Source organism: Bactrocera latifrons, unplaced genomic scaffold (assembly GCF_001853355.1).
Source record: "Bactrocera latifrons isolate USDA-ARS-PBARC rearing strain unplaced genomic scaffold, ASM185335v1 scaffold_59, whole genome shotgun sequence".
Lineage (NCBI taxonomy): Eukaryota > Metazoa > Arthropoda > Insecta > Diptera > Tephritidae > Bactrocera > Bactrocera latifrons.
In genome coordinates, this window is record NW_017537256.1 from 98,192 (window position 1) to 122,188 (window position 23,997).

Consider the following 23,997-nt stretch of genomic DNA (forward strand, 5'->3'; position numbering starts at 1 on the left):
AAAATAATAATAATAGCAATTAACCTTTTTGAAAATATTTCTGTAAAAAATCAAACTCTTTTCATAGTAAATACAATTCCCGGTCAAATATAATTTCGACCTTCATTAAATCAATAAAAATCTATACATAAATGTATGCAGTTTATGAATAAATGTATGATATATCGCGCTTTATATTTATTAAAAACATCATTAAATCTCTCTTAGTATAACTTCATTCATATGATTGCAGCAGGGCTTTATTTGTTCCACACATATTTGTGTAGGCATGTATTTTCATAATATAACTAATAATCAACGTCAATTAACTATTTAAGTATTAACTAAGATTATGCATTTGTAGGTATGTGTGTAACGGCAAATTTTACAACTATTTACACTTTATTTTAAATTGTCAGAAAAATTTCAAACACATATTTTTTATTAGTACTTTAAACTTAGTGTATATCGCAAGTCAATAATACTTACAAATTTACATAATGAGCACAGCTGCATTCACCATTAATTTTGATTAAAAACGAAAAACTGACCAATTCGCCTCATTGACGCCATGCTCTATTGTCTACTACAACTCAGCGCTTAACATTTCGCCAAGCAACCACCAGCCTCAGAAGGTCGGATGGTTTCGTATGAAAAATACATCATATTCCTTTTCGATCCACTTAATCAACTTGTCGACATTTTTAATCACTGCACACTTATCCACTAACGGTTCGAATACTGCATACAATTCATATGCTGCTGTAACCCAGGCCAAGACCACTTCATGTTTGCGCACCTCGTAAATTAGTTTAAGCGGTCGCGAGCTGTTGTGTATGCGATGCAGTAAATCACAATATATGCCTTCTAAACGTTCAAATTCGTTCAGTGTAGTATATGGTGGTACAAGTTCGGAGCAGAGCAGTTGCGCTGCCGTTTTAGGTTTATAGAGAAAATGTCGCAGTTCAGGTATGCCAATAATGTTTAAATTTAAACCGCCATTAGTAGGTTTCTCAATTTCTTTACTAATCGCGTCCAGAGACTTTGTCGAACGTAATTTATCCGTTATGCGTCGCTTGGCATCGGAGAGCGTAAAGAATACATTGGGATCGACTGAAAGCAACAAAAGGCACGCCTGGCAATCGTCGGTTAGATAGGAAACATGTGCATATAAATAACCGTTCATATCGAATTTCGGCAGACAAATAGGTGTCCAATTTTCTGACGTTTTGAAGGATTCGGAGCACTCGATAAGATTGAAGATTAGCCTGTGCATAGAAAACAAATAAAGATTAGTAAATATGGAAATCTACACGTATATTTCTTACCTCAAATCGGCAGGATGGATGGAATATTTTTTCATACGCACAAGTGATATTAGTTTATTATTAGCTATGAGCACGGCAAATACCAAGTCCTTGATTTTTGAGCAATTGCTTTGTATACCGCTAACGATGCTTGAACGTACCGTCGTGGGAAGAGGTAGTACACGAATGGAGTTTGTTAAAAAGGTGAAGACATTGTTGGTCACTACCAAAAAACAAATATACAAAAAATGTAAAAAAAAAATTTTTTTTAATAAAACTAACCTCGTTTATTACTGCTGTCATTTGAGAGCAAATGGTAGATTAATCTTTCGCTACCCGCTAGTGAACGCCGCAGATCAAAATTTTTACGTTTTTCAAATATGCGTGTGACATGCTTGTTCGTTAATGTTGACAATATTTGATTGTATACATCGCTAAAATTTTAAAATGTTAATTTTTCAATGCCTTATGCAGATCAACTGGTATAACTTACCCCAGCTGCAGTTGCAACTGTGGCACACTCATGTTTGAACGTGACGCCGCAACGAGTATTAGCGTATTACGCACTAAAAATACAAATTTAATGCCACGCGCGTGTATAGACGTTATAGCATCTTGTCCATGTTGTACAAAGCTAACCAGCGCTTGTATAACGCCGAATAAAGTCGCTAGTTTGTCTTCATTCCCGTGCAAGGAATATATGGGCTTACCAGCTTCGCTCAATATAAATATATGCTTTTTTTGTTCACGCCACACATTGTCATGCATATAGTCAAATTGGTTTTCATCACCATCATCGACACTTACAGCCCCTAATGAGTTCACGATTTCACCAGATATTGTGCTGGTGCTATTGCTAATGGGTAGCGATTCTGCCGATATCGACTTATGTACATTGTCAATTGTACCAGAGTTTTTGTTGATGCTTTCATTTACACCATTAATTGTGTCTTGTCCTGGTGTTAAACCTTCACGTATTTCACTAATAATACTATGTCCAATCTCGTTGTGTTCGCGTTCTGTATCTTGGAAATATTCGTTGTCTTCTAAATGGGGTTCACATTCAGCGTCCGAGTATTCAGAATTCGATTGCATCGACGCTGAATCCGAGTAATTTGTGGGCGGTTCTATGTCCATGTTTTATTTCTTTAAAACCTTATGTGCGCCATCAATTGTTCTGCAAATAATAAAGCGTTATTTCAAAGATTTCCAACATATTTTTCTTTACCCTTACATAATAATATGTCCAAAATAATATTCATAAATTGATTTTTAATAAATTGATGACTTTGTTTTGCTGCATAATTGTAAAACCAAATGGTTTAACTTATATTTCTTCTTCGGCAAGCGATCGGTCACAATGGTTGAACATATGTTTTTTAAATTATTTATTTGGTAAAATAAAATTCATATACAATTTCTTTTAAGTATGCTACGGCAAAGTTTATAGTGCTAATTGCTAGTAGCTATTGTCAAAATAGTTTATGCATAAAAAATATTTACAAAAAATTTATAAATTTAACTTTTCTACTGGCATCTCAAACAGCTGATCATCAGCAGTACGGCGTGATTATTGCTTAATTGGGTTAAAATTCATAAGGTTCCAAGATGTTACAAAACTCTTTAAAATCAGGTAATATTTATAAAAATATATTTGAAATCGATTTATAAACCAATCAATCTTTCAGGTACACGTATATTTACTTATCGAAATGTTTGCGCCATTCCCAAACGACTACAACAAACCGCTACAAATACTCCCGCAACAGATCCTGAAAATATTGCTGTAATAGAGGAACGAATATTGAAGCATCCCGACTATTTTCAAGTGTATAATCTTTTCACTGTCCGCGATCTCTTCAATGCTAGAGTTCATTATGGCCACAAGGAGGGGTCATTAGATGATCGTATGCGCCCCTACATATATGGCAGTCGTCTCGGTCACCTTATATTCGATTTAGATATAACTGCTGCACATCTGCGTGATGCTTTAAACATAGCTGCACATATTGCTTTTCGTGATGGTATTATACTATTCTTTAATCGGAATGCTCTCAACGCTCATCTGGTGGAGAAGAAAGCTATAGAGGCCGGTGAATTCTCACATACACGCTTTTGGCGTGGAGGTATTTTTACTAATGCTAATGTACAATTCGGTGCTGTAACGCGTTTGCCTGATTTGTGCATTTTTTTGAATACACAAAACAATATATTGACACAGCATGTGGCTGTGCGAGATTCCGCGAAAATGGCCATACCCACTATTGGTATTGTGGACAGTAATTGCAATCCCAATCTGATTACTTATCCAGTGCCAGGTAACGATGATTCGCCAGCAGCAATAGAATTATATTGCAACCTATTCAAAGCTGCAATATTACGAGGCAAGGAAAAACGGAAAGAACTTCTTGGAGAAACTGAAGACACCAATAGTTCAAAATCATAAAAAAGGCAGCATCCAAAAACGTAATGGTCTAGATTAAATATTGTTTTTACACAAGAGTGTCTGTTATGAAAATAAATAAACAAATTAACATTTGTGTCCAAAGAAAACATTAAACCATGTGCTAATTCCCAATTTACTATTAACTCTAATAACAAATTGTAATACCAATATTTGCTATTTTTCAATTTATGATTATATTTATAATACAATTTAAGGTCTGGGAAGTGTTACAATACCTCCCGGTAGCAACACACCGCCAGGTTGAAAACTATCCGACAAAGTTTGACGTGATGAGAGAACGGGATCGTGCGTGTTACGAATATTTTGATTCGAAGAATTGTTTGAATGCCAATTTACAGGTAGATTGAAAACATTTTCCACTGAGCCATTATTTGTGTCTGACTTTTTTACTTCTCGCTCTATCCGAGCTGAGCGTTCCACCATACGAGCATTCAACATCTCCTTATGTGCGTTTACAGCCTCCACTGCACGTTCTAAACGAATCCGATCCTTTTCGTCCAATTCTTCGAATGTCTTTTTACCCAGGCGTTGTACTACTCTTTTAGCATTTTTAAACTCGCGATTCTTAAATGGTTTCATAGCTTGGCGGTATTCTCGCCACAAACGCGTCTTTTGCTCGCGTTCCTCCGGTGTATTAGCAATCATTGCTGGTGGAGCTTGAGGCTTCACTATCCATGTGGATTTAAACTTTTCATACTTATTACTAGAATTATGTGGCTTTTGAATATATATTTGCGGTCGGATTGGTTGTCTTTTATTATCTTGTCCCACATTTGAAAAGTTTTCGTCTTCCAACTTTGTATTTTTTATCACTGGTTGCTCATTTTGGATTGATTTGGTTGATGCCGGTTTAATGTTTGTTTTTACAGCAGAGTCGCCATATTTTGGTTTTGTTCGAGAAGAAAAATTATTTTGTGTAAAGAACCTGTTGTTAGCTTTTCCCGATTGTTTGTTATAGTCATTGTATTGGTTTAAGCGGGGCATATGTGGCATTGGAGGAAACAAAGGTTGCATTATAGGTCCAGATGACCAGTGAACATCTTGATTAAGAAACTCGTCAAAAGACAATGGTGGCACCAATGGTGGTATTATTGGATCTTGATTAAAATTGCGTGCATGGTTGTTTTCAAACTGGTTTCTTTGTGGTGTTATTGCGTTAAAATTGGGCAAATTATAATTTTGCGATCTAGAAAAAATTCTTTCCTGATTCTGGTGGTTTTGTATATGGCTTTCTGAAGTCCAGTTTTTATTGCGTGGATTTTGTCGCTGCTGAACGGCAAATTTTCTATCTTTTGCAGATCTTGATGATTTGTTGTTTTTACTTTCCTCCTCTGCTTCTTTTAATTGCTTCCAATCACTAAAAGACATGCCCAGCTTAATTGGTGGTAACACAGCTTTCCTAAATTCTGGTTTATCTTCTAACGAAGCATTTTCACATTGCTGCCTCAAATTTTCGTCATCTTTTTCAGTAACACTTGAAGCCATCGTGGATATTTATTGAATACTTTTCCAGATAACTGTTTTGTTTGCAATATGTATTGTTAATTTATATCCACTTTATTATACTATAGAAAGTGAAAAATGTCAGAAAAGAATTCTATTCACGATAATGATAACAGTAAGTTCACAATTCCCAATAGCAATCCAACTTCTATCCTATTCGGCTCCCACCATTAGTTATGTTCCACAAAAACGGCAGCACCTTAACTTTACATCATTTGCTTTGATTGGATGTTTCATCCACTACGACGAACAGTAAAAAGTTTTTCTCTTGTGTGAATTTGCAGAATTTCTGGTAAGTCTTCGGTAAATTGTGTTCATAATTGGAAATATATACTAAAAGCGCCAATAAGTTAGCAATCTATGAAAAATCGTTTCAAAAACTTATGTGTCTACGGTTTAAACTCGACTATAAAAATCTGTGAAAATGTGCGACGGTTCTATTATAAAGAGCAGCAGCAGCAGCAACATGAACGGCAACGTTGGCGCAGCAACCAAATAGAAGAAACGCAATTGAAATCCACTAAATTAAGACTGCAAGTCTAAAAGATGTTTTAATTTTCATACAACTGGTTAAAAAGTAATAATTTGTCACTCCTTAATTGGTATTTGAAAAGTAAAATATTTAAAACAACGTTGTATAAATCCATATAAGACTATCGCTCCTGTGATCAAATCAGTCAACGCCGCTGCTTATTTCTCTGCGTACTAATTTGTGTTGCTTTATTTTTGTTTCTACACTTCTGCTGTCGTCCGCAGTAGTGCTGAGTAAATACATTTTTGCTATTCTCGACAATGATCCAATTGACTTGTACTGGATAGGGTAGCACTTGAACACGGTGGAGCTGCCTAATAAAAATGTTGCAAGTTCTCACTATCATATGCAGCATTCCAGGTTTAATTGTAAGGTTAACCAAATACTTAGTTCATCATCGCATTTGTTAATGAATATGAATCAACGCACTGTAGATATGGCAAAAAACTACAACAATAATTGGCATTTGAGAGTGGGCGGGAGTCTAGTGTGAATGCTGCCAACTTCACGGACAAGAAACGAAAGTGCGGCTGCTGGCACTTTTGTCGATAGCAACACGAAGGTTTAATGTGTGTTGTTGATGAGGTCTTTAGATGATTCATGTAGCTGAAATTTGTAGATTTACATTTACTATTACTAATTTTTCGGCCCTATATGAAAAAAATATAAGTTGCCATTTGATAATATGGGATGGCAAAGGCATTATTGAATTTTTGTTAAAAAATTTGATCTAACTACTCAGAAATAAATGGCGAGTATTTTAATTAAAATGCAAAGCGTGTCATCGCATTGTTGAAATTATAATTCCAATTGCCATATTCATAAGTGCGGTTTGCGTTTGCTCTAACCTCGCTAAATAGTTTTTTTGTGAAATAAATGAAATTATACTTTAAACATGCAAATGAAAATGCGTACGTAGAATAATGAAAAATTGTTAACTATAATGTATTTGTACATATTCAAAGATGAGCAACTCTCATATTTTGGATAGTCTAGCCGAGTTCATAACTTTTAAATAAAATGTACATCAAACAACTTTAAAACAATTCTCTTACAAAAAAATGCGAATCCAATTCAGTGCGTTAAATATGACGGCTTTTTGTTCAAGAACTGCAAACGCTGTTTTGAATACTTAGACCGCAACACTCCTTGTACATAGCTCAATAATAACGTCAGCCGCTGTAACAACAACTTAAGAGATAAGAGTGTTGACGAAAGCGTGTAGTAGTTAATACAAAACAACAACAATATATAAAATGACCTTGGCATCTGATAATATTTTAAAATAGTTGCTTCTTTCGATTATAAAGTAAACAAAAATAAATTTTGCAATTTTTTTGTTTATATTGCAACCTATACATGGATACGGAAACACTTATAGTGAATGTTCTTGCTATAGCGGCTTATGGTGAATATTGGCCCTTCAGCTTAATTACGTGAGTGTGTATGTAAAAAAGTAACTCCATAAAATGATGTGAAAGATAAAAAGTTGACGCATTAAATCCAAATAGGCGTAATATGCAAACAAACTATAAATTTTTATGAGACGTACACAAGGAAATTAGTTATCAGTCTCAATAAGATAAAGTACGCAAGTAGCCGTAACGATAATTTTACTTAAAAAAAATAATTAGCAAACGTTTCAACAGCACAAAATAATATTGAAAAACACGAATTATTAAAAGAAGCTACAAAAGTAAGGACATTAGCAATTTACCATAAATAATCGTATAAAGCGAGATATACTATATCTTAGCAACGCACGTTGGGAAAATCAACAACATTTCATAATTATTCAGTCTACTTATTGTAACTAGAAATATATAGTAGTATAGATGGAAATAGAAGCATTACGCATAGATGACACAGTTGTAATCGTAGTAGGGCTTCAGCGGCAGCTAATCAATACTAAAATAATTAAAACATACCATTTCAGTTTAAATGGTGTTTGTTATGCATATTGCATTATGTTCTCATATAATAATTAATTAATTTTTTTTTTTGCAGGGGGAGGTGCGAACAGACGTTTGAGATTATCTCGATATTCCTTCAATTTTACTTGAAGCATTTTTGTACAAGAAAATTACTTCAAACACACACACAGCAACAAAATAACCAACTATAGTTCCACGCATCGTTTCTACTAAAAAAGAAAACTACCAAAAGAAAATAAAAATTAAATAATATTAAATTACGAAATCAGTAGACGATTTAAAACATTTAATTCAAAGTATAACCTTAATATAAATACAATTCATAGAAGCAATGGCACACATTGGACGTACAGTGAAAAATGTTGAGGCGCCACGCCCACTAAAATCACAATCACGCTCTTCACTGAAAAACAATTATATGCTAATCGAGGAGCTAATACAGCTGATTGAGAATGTCGCGTTGACTCTACAATCGGGCATCAATAATACGGAACCAATGGCGGCGCTAGTGCAAAATCTACGCATACACGGTCCACAATTAGAGACCGTCTCGAAAGATACACTAGATCGTGCATTTGTCGTTTTCCGCAATGCTTCGCAGGACGAACGCTTAAATATTATGACGAGACTGAATCTGCTCGAATTGATAGAGTTACGCGCCAAAGGCTGGGAGGACAATGGCTTCAATTCGTATTATAAAACCAAACAAGTAACCAACATCGATGTGAGTGTGATTTGTAGTGATATTTTTTCGCTTTCAACAATATATATAAATAATTTTTCTTTGCTATTATTTAGCTACCCGATGGACATATTGATCCAACACAAAGCGGGTACCTTAGCACCTCCCCCACATTCGGTGGGGCTGGCGCCGCAGCGGCCGCAGCTATAGCCGCTGTTGGTTCGGCGCAACAGACGCAACTCCTATTGGCACCAGGCGAGGTCATACGAAATTCGGGCAAGTTCCTGAAACCAACCAAAATACCGGGCAAAACCTATTGCAAAGACGAAGTGGTCATACGTAATGCGGATTCGGGAAAAGGTATATAGGAATATGTAATGCATGTGAATAAGAAAAAAAAAAAATTGTTAATACTCTGACAAAAACAAAAACAAAGCACTAAAATATCTGTTGCTATTTTAAAATTTTACTATAAACTACCACATATTTAATTACTACAAACGATCTGTATTTTGCCTATTTCTTTGGATAATGCGTGCGCATAAAAGTAATGGGCATTAAAGGCCGACGTGTCCATATGATTGAGGAGTTAAGTGAAACGATAATTTCCTTCCAAAGAGGTAAACGAAAGCATGTACATGTACATGTCAGTTAAAAACGCTTAAATCAACAGTATTTCACGCATTCCTGCAAATAATTACATTATTTTCACACATTTAATTGTGGGATATGGCACTGTGTACGCTATTAACATTGTTTGCGGTTGCTTTTTATTAATAAACGGAGATTATATAGTTTTGCGGTTGCTTATTATTATTAAACGGATATTATATAAGTCTTTTTTTAAAGCAATTATGTGTTGGCAGCTAAAGATTTTCAGTTTAAGCATTCATAATAATCATTTGTAACTAAAATTACAAAAGTTGAGCTGTTCATAACCTCAAAAATGTACATTAAATACATGACTATTTTTTTAAATTGTTTAATTAACATGACCAAATTTCATCTCATCGTTGTAATTTTTCATGAACGCATATTAAACTAATTGTAACAGGCACTTGGATTATTTAGCATGCAAAAAAAATTTTTTTGAGATTAATATTTTTTAATGCATGCTTGAAGTCAATAAAATATGCTTTTAATTGTACATACATACATAAATATATACAAACATTTTTCAATATTATGTTAGTTTTAAGTATATCCCTCATACTCAACTAAATATAATACACATAATTTGTTATGGCTAAGCTTTTAAATAGTTGTTGTTGCTTCCTTAATATGTGAAAAGCAACTTATCGAGATTGACAGCCATTTTTCAAGTTGTTATATAACTCTTAATTGTATTCAATTTAGTAAATCCCGGCGCTAAGGAACGTTTGGTGCAAATTACCGGACCGACTGAGGAGAAAATAAAGTAAGTATACCCAACAACAACTTCGATATAATTGGGAAGAAATATTTCTGGATTCGAAAATCCGCCTATATCAATGCTTTAATGACTTTAAAACCCAAATTAATAATTATTATTTAAAAGTGTTGAAAAGTCGGTAGTGAAAGTGAAAATTATTGTTACAAAAACGTTTTTCAAATATTATTAACAAATATTTATGTATTTATTAATTTCCCCTCTCACAGCTATGCCAAACAACTCATCGAAGACACTATTCGTCGCAATGCTTCACCTGTACGTCTCGATCCCGCCATGGGTAGCGGTCATGCGGGTGGCGGTGGCTCGTGCTCTTCATTAGCGTCTTCCAATTCCGATGAGGCCGTTACGCCACGTACCCCCGGTGTTGGCGGTCCTGGCAACAGCAGTCTGGCCAATCGTCTGAGCTTCAATTCGGCGCAAAATTTCATGACTGCGTCTGCGGCAGCAGCTGCTGCACAACAGCAACAGGTCATGAATATGATGGGCGCCGTCGTTGGTAGCACTTCCACACCTACGGCTGCTGCCGCAGCTGCAGCTGCTGGTAAAGTGTTGCGCCCTAATCAGCAAATGTTATTGCATTCATTTTCCACCAATGATGCTTCTTTAGGTGAATACAAATACACGGTGAACGTGGGACAGCATCTCATCAAAATCACCGGCGATTGTTGTGATCTCGTACGGGTGAGTACGCAGCCAATTTATGCACTTCTGATGAAGTAAAAAAAAATTATTGTTCCGTTAGGTTGCAAAATTAGTGCTGGACGATTACTTTAGCAGCGCTGAATTCTTGGCATCAGTCGAGGCTGGCGCAGCTTTTGATGGCAGCATTGTGAGTCCAATAACAACACCGTCAACGCCCATGAGTGCGCCACAATTCATGATGGGCACACCATTGCATGCCGCTGCACCACCGCTGGCGGATAGTGGTATCGGTTTAAATTACATGGCCGTACAGGGTGTCAACAGCAGTCTACACGATGGTGATGATGAAGTATTTGCAGATTCAAATGGTTTGATTAGCTTACTTGAAAATTAACTGATTTGTGTAAGAGATGCTAATTTGGCGTTTTACGTTTCAGCTGCCGGCCAAAGCAATGGTCTATCACGTTCACGCAGAAGTCACTTCTCACGAAAAGACTCCACACCAGAAGCGGCTGCTAGCTCAACAGCTGTACGTGGAAAAAATGAAAACGCCACCGCTGGCACTGTCAGCGGCGATTCATGTAAGTTTCACACATGTTGCCGCAAGGAATTATACTTTTTATTCATGTTTATTAATTATGTGCAACATTTTATCGCTTGCTTTGCAGCACGAATTGTTCACGAATACGAGCATTTGTTGTACTATTCGAAGAGCCCACACTCATGGGCCTTGCCATTGGAGTGGCAAAAAATCTGCGAAAAGTTTCCAGCCATCGTACGCAATAAGGTAACCAAAGTCACTGCCACTACAGGCACCGTTACTAATACAGCACCGATATTCCGTGTTGCTTCCATAACTACTACTAATAGTAATATTTCTACTCCTACTACTATTACTACTACTACTACTGCTACCACTGCAATTGCAATTACGCCCAGTACTACTATGCCAAATATAATTGCTAGTAATAATAATATTAATAGTTCATATGCTAATGCCACAGTAGTCGGCTCTGCTGGTGTCGGTGTTGTTAGTGCTAATGTAACTAGTAGTTTAAGTATGAACACAAAGAATAATACAACAATGCCAGCGCAGCCGGCACAACAGCCTGCAGTTGTTACACAACAACAACAACAACCACAACAGGCTATGCACATGCACTCTAGTTGTCCACTTATACATAACCGTCAGCAGTTTGAACTGCACACACCGTTACATATCAAACGTAAAGGGTTTTTTAATCGTCAAATAGTTAGTATTGACGAGGAGGGCTACGATGCGCTCCAACAACAGCAACAACAGCATTTGCAACAACAATACCACACAGAACGTCATTATAACAATACAAATAATTTATATCAACGTGCGTATAATCATCACCGCACCGATACAAATGCCAATAACAGTAATCAACAACAAATTCACTATCAGCAACAACAAAAGTTTATGTCTGTCCGTAACGGTCCCAGTACAGCCAATTTTAGCTATGCCAACATGTCATACAATAGTGCAGGTGTAACAGCACCAACCCAAGCAGCAGCGCCCACTAACAGTCTATCTGTGTCCTTCAATAACGGGAACAGCGCCAATAGCAGCGCCTTTTCAAATGCCAATATGGATAACAAGCCGCAAAAGTTATTGAATAAGCAAATCAAATTGATTTCCTCTATAGTGGAGAGCACTGTAATCCAAGAGCCAACTGAAGCTGTCAGCAAATCGCTGGAATCGAATGCGAATGACAACAAAGTAACAGCTGACGCAACTGACCCGCCTGAGGGTGACAGAACCAAGTATGCTAAGTCCAAATTGGCTAGCAAAGCTAGAAACATTAGACGTGACGCCGGTGCCAATAATGATATTATTGAAATCATAGACGATGAAGATAACGATACGGATGTTGAGTTTGTTAGCGAAACGAAATATATGCAGACTGAGATAGTAATAACGGCTGATGTTGTGGCCAATCAAAGACGTGCCGTTGAACGGCCAAAATTTTTACGTGAATATCGCTCAAACTCCACATGCGACTAATATTTCGAGAAACGGGTTGTACAAAGAAATTGAGTTTGAATGGTTTTCGAGGTTAGACGTGCACCATAAGAAAATACGCACTAATTAACTCAATGCTCCAATTCAAGAAAAAAATAATAATAATTTGTACATCTATAACAAATGATTTTACATTTTAAACAACAATTTATCGTACTTAAATTCAGCACGAAAAATTTAATTTATACTTAAACTGCGACAAAACGAGTTGTACCTAACAAAAATCTCAGAAATGCACATTTCAAATGTAGAATCATTTTGAAAATTTTGCTACTTTATCCCACATACAATGCACGTTTATGCTTCAATATTAATTTTGAGCAGATTAGATTTGATTAGAAATCAAATACTCACATTAACTGATTACTAATGTTGTGTGTATGTTGTTGCAAAAGCACACGAGTTTTGTAATACTTTAAGCGATTATGGTAATTAAATTACCCGAAAAATATTCACTTATTTATTATATTATATTTTATTTTCTTGGAAAATTCATAATAACGAGTTGCATCCAATGCATTGTGCAACAATAAAAATCACGCGAAAAAGTCAAAATATGTCAGAAAATGTGGCATATTTTCGTATGAATAATATTTTTTATAATCACCGCTTAATGACCAAATACGAGATATATTTTTATAAAAGATTTGAGATAAAAAAAAACTAACTGCACACATTTGCCAAATATTCGTTCCTTAAAGTATGATTATTTATATGAAAAGTGTTTATATATTTTGTATATAATACAAAAAAAAGTAAATTTAACCAACATACTTGAAATTAACTACATACATATTTTAAATTTGTATTCAAAATACGAATTTTAACGTTTTAAAGCAAAGCTTTTTGGACATGTGAAATGCTATAATTACCATTTTTGTTTCTAAAACAAAATCAAAAAATTAAATAAATGTACTATACATTTAACTAATCTGTGTTTTGGCTGTGAAACAGATTATTATTAACCAAAAACAAAAAAAAAAAAAAACATGCAAAATGTTGTGAATAAAAAATTATTATTTTTTCCAAAACAAAAACGAAAAACGTGAAAAATTAGAAAACTCCTAGTGAACACTATGTTTCACGAGAAACCCAAAGATTTTTGTAGTTTTTTAGTAAAGCAAATATGCAATGAGTAAAAGCAATCACCATAAATACACACATACATACACATAATTAACGCAAATAAGTATTGCTGTCGTACAATGAAATGTATTTACGAAATTTGAAGTTTTCTTTAACAAATATTTGCAATTAAAATGAAGTAATGTTTTTCTGTGAAAGTATGAAGTCTTTTTACTGTAAATACACGCAACAACTTTAACTCATTGTACGATTGCAGGCGTCTATACTTGGTGTAGGGTAAAATTGCAAATTAGTTTTTAAGTACTTTATGCATTCAAGTAATTACTATTAAGACGGTTATGGTACAGAGCTACGAAATCAAGTGCTGGCATAAGGATTTACAATAGTATACATTTTTACAGCAAAGAAGCTTAATTAACTGTATATAAATACATATATACGTATGTATGTATGTAATATTTAAAATTGAAATTTTTGATGATTTCATTTTCAGAAGTGCTGATATTGCAAAGCACCAAGCATAATTCGTTCCTTAACCTGGCAGACTAACCTAACCTAACCCAATATTCCCTATAATTCGGTTTTTTACATACATACATATAACCGCTATTACTTTCGCCTGCCAGCACTTGATATCATTTCTATTTTATAAAAACGAAGCAATTGTTCAGTTATTACACTTTAAAAGTGCATAACTTCACTTACGTAGTTGTAAGGTTTATAAAAAAAACATGAAAGCAGCACTTACATATGCGTAAATATGTACTAAGTATATATGAGAATTTTATTTAATTGTAAACACACCTATATGCATTTCTTTTAATTTAAATTACTTGTCATAATTTTTGCCGTCGTAAGTATATATGCATATACCTACATAAAAACAAACTTAATATGCATAGAATGTATTTTTTGATAAACACACTTTTTCTTAGGTATCTCTGAAACCAGTATTTGATTCATTTGGAAATATAATAAAGCTTATTTAATTGTTTAAATATTATATCTATACTTATTTAAAAAAAATCTGGCTTATAACGCTTTACTTCACCTAAACATGGATAAACTAAACGCATGCCTACAGCTGTGTTAACGGTATGGACTATAAACATGGTGTGTTGGAAGCAATTTCACATTACTCACGCATTTACACAACAACTCACACCCATATAATATGCTTATATCAGTAACTGCTTTCGTTATATCGCCTTGTGCACTTTTACCCTTCATTTATTTTTATTTTTTATTATATTAACATGATTTTATTTATTATTTTTTACATTTATTTAACATTTTTTATGTGTATCCGCCTATTTTTTTTTGTTCTATTTCTTATTTTTGTTCTCTTTCATTGTGACTTTCAATCATTAATACACAATCGCTCACAAACCATTAGCAAGATTTGACGGATATAAAAAAAAATAGCATAAATTATATAAACACCTAAAAAATAGCGCTTTTAGCAGTTGAAATCAACGCATACTTTGCAAATAACACATTCACACACACATACTTTCATCGCTTTAGTCCCCATATGCCATCACCAACATTATCCCGCTTCATCGTCACGCTTAAGCCAATAAATAAATTTAACTGTCCTTTACTTTAAGGTAAGCCCAAATATTTGTAACTAACTACTTGCATTTTGCTCCATATTGCAATGACTTTTAATGTAGATTTGCATATATTTAATTTTAAAATAATATTTTTTATTTGACTTTAATTTACTTATATTCAGTTATTTTATATTTCTTAATTATTTTCATTTGTTTTATATTATTTTCTCTCTCTTCCCCTCTCTCTCTCTTTCTGTTTACACTCTGCAGGATTTAACGGATGAAAGCACTCGCTTCGATGGCGAAAAATATCTGGAATTGGTTAAGTCGGCGAGCAAGCGCAATATCGCTAGCGCCTTAGATGAAACGACCGGTGACACGGAAAATCAGGAAAACGAATAAGCAAACGATTTCACAATGCCTAATTCTCATTTCGTTAAAAGCGGAGATCGCATACACAGCATACGTACTCGTTTTATGTGAAATTAGTAATTTTTTTAAGTGCGGAATCATTTTTAATTTATTTTTCGTTTTTTTTTTTTGTTTTTTTACATCTTTGAGACGTGTATTGAAATTATCGTTAGGATTTTTTTCGCGAAATAATGAATTAAAAAAAAAAATTGTAAAGAAAAAACGAACATTGCAAAACATTGTAAATGTATTGCGATATTATAGTAAAAGTTAAAAAAAAATATCTAGGAATAATGGCAATAATCTACAAGCAACTAGCGGAAATTACCGAAATGAAACATTTTATTTCTATAAGTCGAAATCGTAAATTTTGAACATTACGTAGTAGTGTTCACTTTGTTTTTATTAGATTTTTTTTACTGAAGATAAACTCATTTGAAACAATTTTAGTGCAGTGCGCATAGTGTTGTGACCAGGTGGGCAGTGGTGTTTGTATTGTGGGGAAATCAAGTAATTTAGTAATAATATATTATAATTGTAAACAAGCTGAAAATCGTATCCGTTTGAAAAACAAAATTAGCGTGTTTCAAGCATTCAAATTTGGCTAATACAGAAAGTAGCAATGCTGTTGATGAATTATATTTTTTTTTATATAATACGTTACATAACTGAGTTGAGAATTCGTAAACATCGTTCTTTTTTTTATCTACACACATTCATTTTCAAAATATATACATATATACAAGTTAGTCATAAAATATTAAAAAAAAATTTTTAATGCAAAGCTATTAGTTAAAATATTTTATATATTTATACATGGACTACCAAAAATCACAACCCAAAAAATTGAAGACAAATTTAATTGTTGTACAAATTAAAAAAATCAAAGTCTTGTTCACTTCGGCAATCACAATTAAAAAATCAGAGACTTGTTCACTTCGGCAATCACATTTATTCTGATTCTTTTTTCGATTCGATACAATTTTTTTATTTAAAAAAACTAAAAAGGTCATCCGCAACAAATGTTCGGGCAGTATCAATTGCTAATTGTTGTTGTAGGGTGTCATTTACATATATGATCTTCTTTTAAAATTACTACAGCTAAGCGTAATTTGATTATGAATGGTAATAATGAAGAAAAAAGACACGAGCGGATTCAATGATGCCTTTAGGGGAGTTGAGATGAGGGTCGAACCACTAACTTACAGCTTTGCATTTTCGAAATGAATGTTTTATTTTAAATCATATGGCTACGCATAAATTTAAAATTCAACATTTTATAAATTCTGAAATTATACACAATAAATTAATGTTTATGCTACATCATTTAACAACAACAAATATTTCACGCTCACAAATCAGCCCGCTGCCATGCGCATTGCACCGTTAAATTCTCTTTAACTTCAATACAGAAAAAAATTAACTAAAATATTAGTCTTTAATACGTATAAATCTTATGCATTTTTGAAATATAAAAGGAAACGAACTTGTTATTTATGTTGTAATAACATAAAACTATTTATCCTTCATTTTTGTATAACTCAATTTTTAAGCAAAGGATTCACTTAAATGTGCCTCATTTTTACACATGCGCGTTTTTGTAGAATTGTACATATGTATACTATATATATACAAATACATATGTGTTTTGGCAATAATTTCTTTTTTTGTTTCAAACTTATGTATTTTTCGTTTTTAAATGTTATTTAAATGTTTTTATTTTGTGTACTGCGTTATTGCTAACTTTATTGCCCTTCGTTTCTTTCTTAAAAAAACCAAAAAAAGTCGTATTAAACGCGTTAAGTTTAACTCGCAAAAAAGTATTTCTTTTCTAAATTGTTTAAAATAACGTGTAAATTATTTATTTTTGTCGTAAATTAATTTTTTTGTTGAAAACTTCGTCGGCGAACGTTTTCTAAGCATTCATTGAAATTCTCAGAGTTTACTTGTTTCATAGTTTTAATTTTTTTGACTTAATTTATTTTTAATATACATAATACATAATTTTTTTTAATGTAAATTCTGCTTAGCAAGCAAAAAGTAAATCGTCTAGTCTATCTGAAATTTTTAGTTTTTCTGTTTTCAATTAAAACATTGTTTCTTTTTTGTATTAAAATGAAATAAGCGTATTTTATATAAGCCATTGTTTTCTTTGACTAAATTGCACTCAACTTTTTAATAAAACAAATAAAAAATTAAAGAACAAAAAAAAAATAGTTTAATTTTTATATTTGGGGAGCCGATAGGTATATTGAAACTAGTTGTAGCGGCAGAATTATGCCGAGTAGACAGTCCTTGGTTGGATAAAAATCCCGTTCGGTTCCGACTACGTAGAGCCGACTGTCGTGGGAACATTATTATGGATTATTGATCGATCCACAGGCCATACGATAATTTAATTTATATTAAATTACTTCCCTAGTACATAGGTTTTAATATTGCAAAGAAACATTGTAAATTCCTGTTACTGTTTAGATTTTTAAATACTTTCAGCTCATTACTACTTTTATCTGGAAAAGCACAGGTATAAGATTTTCTGAGGTTAACCCACAAAATATTTCCAAACGGGTTAATAAAAAAAATTAATAAAAAAACAAATTAACGTATGATAATTACCACCAAAAGACAACTTTATGTGGAAGTTGAGGAACCTAATAGTGTACTGATATATTTTTTACATCAAATAGATTTTTCAGCATCGAGCATGACTTACGCAAAACATTTCTAATACGCTTCAGCATCGAGCATGACTTACGTAAAACATTTCTAGCGTATTAGAAATATTTTGCGTAAGTCATGCTCGATGCTGAAAAATCTTCAAAAGAGTTTCAATCCCCTTATATTGCCATTATGCAACGCCTCTTATACCTGGCAACATTTTAAGTTTCTTTCAACATTTTTAACTTCTAGCAACATATGCAATATTTCTAAATTTCATTTTACCACTATCTTCGTATTTTATGCCTTGTGTCATCTTCGTTAAGCGGTGTCAAAAAAATCACGAATAAACGTCAAAAACATTTTAAACAAAGTTTCACCTCTTGCTGCATGAATCAAAGGAAAATTAGGCCAGAAACGTAAATTACATACAAAAGTCCACAAAAATTTAGAGGAAAAATACCGCTGACGTGTTTTTTATTCTGGAAACGTGTAAAAACAAGCATTGGCGAAAATTCATTTACATCATTGTGGTTCTTCATACGTCAGTACCTTCGTTCGTAGTCCCAATACGATAGGGTATTTGGCAGGTTTGAACAGGAATTGTTCATCAAGAGACGGTGCGGTGCGGGGCGTTTGGCTTGGTAACAACAAGTGCGTTTGGATTTGTCGCAACGGCGCCAATTAGAATGGACGCCAAAAATGACGATTCGGCTGGCAGTGATTCGCTGGATAAGTCTTTACAGAAGAAATGTGTAGTAGATGATGTTGGACAAGGTGAGGGTTCAACAGCGAATACCGCGCTGCCAGCGCAAGGCATTAGCGACAGAAATGATAAACAAAAATCGGATACTGAAGCTGAAAATCGACCTGCAATTTCCCTTAATTCCCAAAACAAGACTGAGAAAAGTGCAGGCGACGGCGTATGCGATAGTCTCGAGGAGAATAGCAGTCTCATTGATGATAAATTTGATAAAAGAATTCACATCGCTGAAATTACAAATGATACAAACACCGCACAAGTGTTTGATGCGCACGAAACTGTTAATATTGCTAATATAAACTCGGATATGGCAGAAAGTAATACGTCCGTAATCAGCAATGAAAAAATAGCCATTTCCAACAATACAGTAAACGATGCTGCCGAAGCGCCTAGTGAATACAGCTCCAATAGCAGCAGTAATTGTAGCAGCAACAGCAACAATAGTAATGCCTTTGAAACAAAAGTTAAGCAGATCTCCAAGAACCTCAAGGAAACAACTCTAGCTGAATGTGCGAATAAGAAAGCATTAGCAGACGACACCAATTCCACCTCGTCCGCATCTTCGGCTTCATCAGCTTCGTCTTCGCCGGAGTGTGAACAGGCGTCCGTCGATGAAGCGACGGCGGCTTTATATTCGTTAGGTCCTAGTACTAGCGCGGCGGCGGCGGCGGCAGCAGCTGCGGCGTCAGTTTCCGGTGGCAGTGCACAAGACGAAAATGATCATCGTTCAAAAAAAGTGCGGTTTCATCCAGATGTTAAGGAAAATGATGGTGGAAACAGAGTGATTCCGAAAAAGAAGAAAAAACTGAAAGCAAGTCAGGCTGGAAGTAGCAGCTCTGGCGGCAGCGGCGGTGCCGGTGGTGGAGATGATTCTTCAGGTAGTAGTCAGCGAGGTCCTTCAGCTGAAGATGAAATGGAATTAGATGAGGAAGATGATTTGGAAGACGAAGGTACTTTCAGTATAGCTAAAACGATAGAGGATGCGCAGGATTACTTAAAGGAGCATCCGTTAACATTTGCTGGTTCCTTCGATAAAAGTAATGTCACTACTCAAAGCGGCCTCTTAGAAGAAGAAGATTTACCACAAGTTGTAGAAACATCAGAAGATGACGAAGAAGAATTTTGTATACAAGAGTTCCCTGAGAATGGTGTTGCGTGCATTTTAGGCAAACAAAATAAATGTGGAAAGGTGACAATAATTTTCAATAATTTATTTAAAATTTTAATAATTTTTTAAATTTTATTAGGTGGAGTTCCTGCTTCGTTATGTGGATCGACCTGGCTTATTTTGGGAAACGGAAGAATTCATCAGTTTGCGATGTCCCAATTTGCTGCATCAGTATGAGCAATGTCGTGAACGACGCCAGACGCGTTTAGTGAGTTGTAAAAAAGAAATTGAGTGCAAACAGTTTATATTTAAATCAATAATTTTTGAATTAGATGAACTTTGTGGCGAAGCGTCAAAACCTCCGGCAGCGGTACACAGACTTCTAGGAACAAATGTGTTCATGTTGAGAATGACTTAACTACTGGAACTACAACAATATTTCGCTTTATAGAGTTTGCGGTGCAGTAATGCTACTCACGAAAAATATAAATCTACAAAATCAACACAATACAAAAGTATGAAATTAAAAACAAAAAATTGCTGCTTATTAGAATGGCAATATGTACAGTAAATTTCAACATGCTCTATAAGAGCAATGAGTAGACCAGAAAATCCAATAAGTACTGTAAAAATGCTACAATTCCGTAGCAATTATCCTTCCCCGATTTTCAATTGAGAAATTTATACGACAAATGCTTTTTTATAGTACCACATAACTTTAGTTCACAAATTCTGTAATCATGTGCAACAGATGGTGGAAATAACCGCATAGCACCCAGAAAGAGTGAATGGAAGAAATGTTAGTTAAACTTGTGTATGTAAAGAATTTTTCAACAAATGTACTCATTTAATGAAAGGGAAATGTAAAAATTCAAAATGAAATATTAGAAAGGGGATATAAAAAATCAACAAGAAAAGCACATTGATGAAAAAATAATAAATTTGATGATAGTACGATAATTAATTATATAATAAACTATAAGCAAAAGTCTAATACAAGTTGTGTATATAATTTTTTACATATTTTCAGAAAAGAGGCATTTATTTAAATTTTATGTTGAAAATGGAGACCAAGAGATATACTAATTTACTTTCATTCGACACATACTTCGTTTTTTCTGCAATGCGATATAACTGTTTCTATATTAAATGTTACGTTATTTCAATTATTAATATCACAAAGGCGGTTTTAGAAGCCTCATATTGCAACAACGACCCCCTTCGAAATAATTACGACTTACGCCTGAATGTGGCATGCACTGTTGCAATTTCATTTTCGTATATTTCATTTTTATACCCACATGAATTAATTTCTTTATCAATGTAATCTTTTTCTATTATTACGCCCAGGTTTTATTTTCAAAGGTAATTAAAATGTTTTATATATATAAATAATTTCAAAAAATTAAAGCAAATATATAACAAAAAATTCTGACTTCAATAACATCACCGATATGTTTCCATCGGTCATTAACGCTAATTATACCATAAATGAACACTGAGTAAAAATAATTTTTATTACTATTTTGCTTGAATTTCATTTCATTTAAACAGATTATAAATTTTATTTATATTTATAAATATTTCTTTCGGTTATTTACGACTAATATTTGTACTTTTCCAACACTGCGAATAAGTCGCAATGCAACCCTGAATTTTAGAGCGTTGCCTTCCATAACGTTTTTGCGCTTCATTTTCCACGCCGAATTCGTTTCTTCTTCTAAACACTTCAACTTTTGCTGGTGTGCAAATATTTGTTTGACGATAAAGTTAATTTTAGGTGAAAATATTTTAAACATTTTAGCCACACAACAATTGTGAGTAAAACCCTGTGTATAAATGAATATTTTGAGTGTTTCTAATCTAGTGATATAATTTCTTATATATTGCGTGGAAATGAATATATTTAACGGCGTTGCTGTACCGATTTCGTACTAATATGCATTTTTACAATTGAATACGACGTATTCGAATTCGCTATCTTTGGTTGTTTACAAATAGGAAGTAAAAATAATATTTCTTCAATTTATATCGGCATTATTCTGAAAAGTACAAAATCTAACCAGTCAAATATGAAATCAAAGAAATCTGAATCAACGGCTGCCACAGACGCTGCTGCCGAGTCATCAGAAGAAGAGGAGTATGCAGTCGAAAAAATTTGTGGGCGCCGCGTGCGTAAAGGAAAGGTTAGTAGTTTATCATACCCACATCAACATAAGTTATTTACTTTTATGTACGTACATATATCAAAAATATTAAGACTAAAAATGCTTTGAAAATATTTTAGGTTGAATATTTCCTTAAATGGAAAGGTTATCCTGAAGAAGAAAATACATGGGAACCTGTAGAAAATTTGGATTGCCAAGATTTAATACAACAGTACGAAGCAGATCGCGCGAAAGAAGAGGTAAGATTTTTATGAATTCATTTTAATGTGTAATTGTTTGAAGATGATTAATTTTGATTTTGGCGGGAAGTGTGTGTATTTGCCGCTTAAAGTTATATAAATGACTAATCCGAGTTTATTTTAAGCAGTCGATAGTAAAATTTAGCTTTATCATATGTCATACTGTTTATTTTACGAATCGGCACGTAATTTCATCACATTAGTAATCTAGTTTTTTTTGTCATGCTTCTTGTCACAAAATTTTTATGGTTTTACGGGAGTGTCAATATTCAAATATATTATTGTGTTAGTAACACACGGAAGGAAAGCTTATAAAAATATATATTTGTGAATGATAAGCTTAACGAGCAAAGACGTTTTAATACAATATAAACGAACTAGTTACCTAGGTTTTTGAGATATCGATCAGAAATTTCTCTCTTGCTCTTTTTCCCTCTATGAACATACAAACCGACCGATCCAAATCAAGTCCTTATTTTGGTGAAGGGTATTATAGTTTCGGTATAACCTAATTTGGTGTTTTTTGTAGTTTTTTTTTTCGTTTTTAGAATAGTTGGATATATTTATAGCAAACATAATTTTGTTTTGTTTTCAATAAGAAATATATGTATATTTAATGTAATTATAACATAGTAAAAGGTGTAATTTATCATTAATTCACTATACAGCCTGCAGCTTCCAGCAAGCAATCAGAAAAAAAGGAATCATCCAGTAAAAAGGAAGCCAGTAGCAGTGGTCGCACCAGTGCAGCCGGCAATAAGCGCAAGTCTGAAGAGAAAACGTCCGGTAAGTCCTTGTATACCATTTATGGATTGAATTTTTAAATAATTGTCTTTTCCTCCCCAGCAGGTAGCAAGAAGAAGCGCCGGGATTCATTAAAATCCGAAACGGACAATGAGTCAGTGTCCGACGTCTCATCACGTACCTCAGAACGGACTGGTTTCGATAGAGGTTTAGAAGCGGAAAAAATTCTCGGCGCCTCAGATTCCAGCGGCGGCTTGACGTTCCTTATTCAATTTAAGGGTGTCGATCAAGCTGAAATGGTGCCGGCAGCTATTGCTAATGTTAAGATTCCACAAATGGTAATAAAGTTCTACGAAGAACGCCTTTCTTGGTATTCGGACAATGAGGAATAAACTTAATTGTATTAGTTGATGAATTAACATCTATATATAAACAATTATTACACACACAAATATAATGTATAAATATACGATTTTTCCTGCAAATCCTTCTCATGGTAATTCGGCATTCAAATAGTAACACTTAATTTTAAATTTATATATGAATAAGGTTATTTCTATGTTTTAAATGAAGACCATCGTATCACATAATTTCAATTTCAAGTTCTCACTGTTCTATTCGTTAGTAAGATTGATTTGTTAAATTTAAACAAAAATCCGTGCGCTGCTGTGGGAAATATGTTTAAATAAAAATCAAAAATTTACAAAAAAAAAGTTACAACTTTGTTTCGTAATTA

General features: G+C 33.8%; 7 protein-coding genes across 11 annotated transcripts in view; 4 read left to right on the forward strand and 3 right to left on the reverse strand.

Moving 5' to 3' along the window:
• The window catches only part of LOC108974837, a 93,118-nt gene extending 92,562 nt beyond the window's left edge, over nucleotides 1-556 (reverse strand). The window contains exon 1 of the mRNA XM_018942925.1: nucleotides 469-556. The gene's annotated coding sequence lies outside the window, so the exon portion shown is untranslated. The remainder of the gene's footprint in view (nucleotides 1-468) is intronic.
• Nucleotides 198-2,609, reverse strand: LOC108974838 (vacuolar fusion protein MON1 homolog A). Its single transcript, XM_018942926.1, has 5 exons — nucleotides 2,521-2,609; nucleotides 1,780-2,463; nucleotides 1,569-1,720; nucleotides 1,308-1,509; nucleotides 198-1,247 (listed from the first exon to the last, which is right to left on the reverse strand). Exons 2-5 carry the CDS (start codon nucleotides 2,421-2,423, stop codon nucleotides 608-610), a joined length of 1,638 nt encoding a protein of 545 aa, XP_018798471.1. The 5' UTR covers nucleotides 2,424-2,463; nucleotides 2,521-2,609; the 3' UTR covers nucleotides 198-607.
• Nucleotides 2,610-2,819: 210 nt separating this feature from the next.
• Nucleotides 2,820-3,846, forward strand: LOC108974814 (28S ribosomal protein S2, mitochondrial). Its single transcript, XM_018942873.1, has 2 exons — nucleotides 2,820-2,919; nucleotides 2,975-3,846. The coding sequence occupies exons 1-2, from the start codon at nucleotides 2,895-2,897 to the stop codon at nucleotides 3,730-3,732; spliced, it is 783 nt and encodes a 260-aa protein (XP_018798418.1). The 5' UTR covers nucleotides 2,820-2,894; the 3' UTR covers nucleotides 3,733-3,846.
• Nucleotides 3,847-3,902: 56 nt separating this feature from the next.
• LOC108974813 lies at nucleotides 3,903-5,503 on the reverse strand. Its single transcript, XM_018942872.1, has 2 exons — nucleotides 5,425-5,503; nucleotides 3,903-5,318 (listed from the first exon to the last, which is right to left on the reverse strand). The coding sequence occupies exon 2, from the start codon at nucleotides 5,236-5,238 to the stop codon at nucleotides 3,943-3,945; it is 1,296 nt and encodes a 431-aa protein (XP_018798417.1). The 5' UTR covers nucleotides 5,239-5,318; nucleotides 5,425-5,503; the 3' UTR covers nucleotides 3,903-3,942.
• On the forward strand, nucleotides 5,456-16,849 carry LOC108974810 (eukaryotic translation initiation factor 4E-binding protein Mextli). Of its 4 annotated transcripts, XM_018942869.1 has the most exons (11): nucleotides 5,457-5,548; nucleotides 7,796-8,446; nucleotides 8,521-8,764; nucleotides 8,953-9,024; nucleotides 9,761-9,821; nucleotides 10,043-10,377; nucleotides 10,444-10,517; nucleotides 10,579-10,846; nucleotides 10,916-11,059; nucleotides 11,147-11,265; nucleotides 15,441-16,849. In XM_018942869.1, exons 2-11 carry the CDS (start codon nucleotides 8,054-8,056, stop codon nucleotides 15,570-15,572), a joined length of 1,842 nt encoding a protein of 613 aa, XP_018798414.1. In that variant the 5' UTR covers nucleotides 5,457-5,548; nucleotides 7,796-8,053; the 3' UTR covers nucleotides 15,573-16,849. The 4 variants fall into 4 exon arrangements, with proteins under 4 accessions (XP_018798415.1, XP_018798414.1, XP_018798413.1 ...); XM_018942868.1 differs by having other exon boundaries at nucleotides 10,043-10,517; XM_018942870.1 differs by lacking the exon at nucleotides 8,953-9,024 and having other exon boundaries at nucleotides 5,456-5,548; nucleotides 10,043-10,517.
• A 1,692-nt stretch (nucleotides 16,850-18,541) lies between these two features.
• On the forward strand, nucleotides 18,542-20,981 carry LOC108974811 (protein abrupt). The gene is made up of 3 exons (XM_018942871.1): nucleotides 18,542-20,191; nucleotides 20,250-20,378; nucleotides 20,443-20,981. The coding sequence occupies exons 1-3, from the start codon at nucleotides 18,929-18,931 to the stop codon at nucleotides 20,494-20,496; spliced, it is 1,446 nt and encodes a 481-aa protein (XP_018798416.1). The 5' UTR covers nucleotides 18,542-18,928; the 3' UTR covers nucleotides 20,497-20,981.
• Nucleotides 20,982-21,793: 812 nt separating this feature from the next.
• On the forward strand, nucleotides 21,794-23,761 carry LOC108974815 (heterochromatin protein 1). Of its 2 annotated transcripts, XM_018942874.1 has the most exons (5): nucleotides 21,794-21,927; nucleotides 22,112-22,296; nucleotides 22,398-22,517; nucleotides 23,186-23,303; nucleotides 23,364-23,761. In XM_018942874.1, exons 2-5 carry the CDS (start codon nucleotides 22,183-22,185, stop codon nucleotides 23,651-23,653), a joined length of 642 nt encoding a protein of 213 aa, XP_018798419.1. In that variant the 5' UTR covers nucleotides 21,794-21,927; nucleotides 22,112-22,182; the 3' UTR covers nucleotides 23,654-23,761. The 2 variants fall into 2 exon arrangements, with proteins under 2 accessions (XP_018798419.1, XP_018798421.1); XM_018942876.1 differs by having other exon boundaries at nucleotides 21,794-22,296; nucleotides 23,367-23,761.
• Nucleotides 23,762-23,997: the final 236 nt, after the last annotated feature.

Excerpts from the sequence above, each read along its gene's own strand:
- LOC108974838 (XM_018942926.1), bottom strand. The coding sequence starts at position 2,423 with ATGGACATAGAACCGCCCACAAATTACTCGGATTCAGCGTCGATGCAA. Across the intron at positions 1,721-1,779 it reads CAGTTGCAACTGCAGCTGGG|CGATGTATACAATCAAATAT; the intron begins GTAAGTTATACC and ends TTAAAATTTTAG. Across the intron at positions 1,248-1,307 it reads ATCCATCCTGCCGATTTGAG|GCTAATCTTCAATCTTATCG; the intron begins GTAAGAAATATA and ends TTCTATGCACAG.
- LOC108974814 (XM_018942873.1), top strand. The coding sequence starts at position 2,895 with ATGTTACAAAACTCTTTAAAATCAG. Across the intron at positions 2,920-2,974 it reads ACAAAACTCTTTAAAATCAG|GTACACGTATATTTACTTAT; the intron begins GTAATATTTATA and ends TCAATCTTTCAG.
- LOC108974813 (XM_018942872.1), bottom strand. The coding sequence starts at position 5,238 with ATGGCTTCAAGTGTTACTGAAAAAGATGACGAAAATTTGAGGCAGCAA.
- LOC108974810 (XM_018942867.1), top strand. The coding sequence starts at position 8,054 with ATGGCACACATTGGACGTACAGTGAAAAATGTTGAGGCGCCACGCCCA. Across the intron at positions 9,822-10,042 it reads CCGACTGAGGAGAAAATAAA|CTATGCCAAACAACTCATCG; the intron begins GTAAGTATACCC and ends CCCCTCTCACAG. Across the intron at positions 11,060-11,146 it reads CACTGTCAGCGGCGATTCAT|CACGAATTGTTCACGAATAC; the intron begins GTAAGTTTCACA and ends CTTGCTTTGCAG.
- LOC108974811 (XM_018942871.1), top strand. The coding sequence starts at position 18,929 with ATGGACGCCAAAAATGACGATTCGGCTGGCAGTGATTCGCTGGATAAG. Across the intron at positions 20,192-20,249 it reads AACAAAATAAATGTGGAAAG|GTGGAGTTCCTGCTTCGTTA; the intron begins GTGACAATAATT and ends AAATTTTATTAG. Across the intron at positions 20,379-20,442 it reads AACGACGCCAGACGCGTTTA|ATGAACTTTGTGGCGAAGCG; the intron begins GTGAGTTGTAAA and ends TTTTTGAATTAG.
- LOC108974815 (XM_018942874.1), top strand. The coding sequence starts at position 22,183 with ATGAAATCAAAGAAATCTGAATCAACGGCTGCCACAGACGCTGCTGCC. Across the intron at positions 22,297-22,397 it reads GCCGCGTGCGTAAAGGAAAG|GTTGAATATTTCCTTAAATG; the intron begins GTTAGTAGTTTA and ends AAAATATTTTAG. Across the intron at positions 23,304-23,363 it reads GTCTGAAGAGAAAACGTCCG|CAGGTAGCAAGAAGAAGCGC; the intron begins GTAAGTCCTTGT and ends TTTCCTCCCCAG.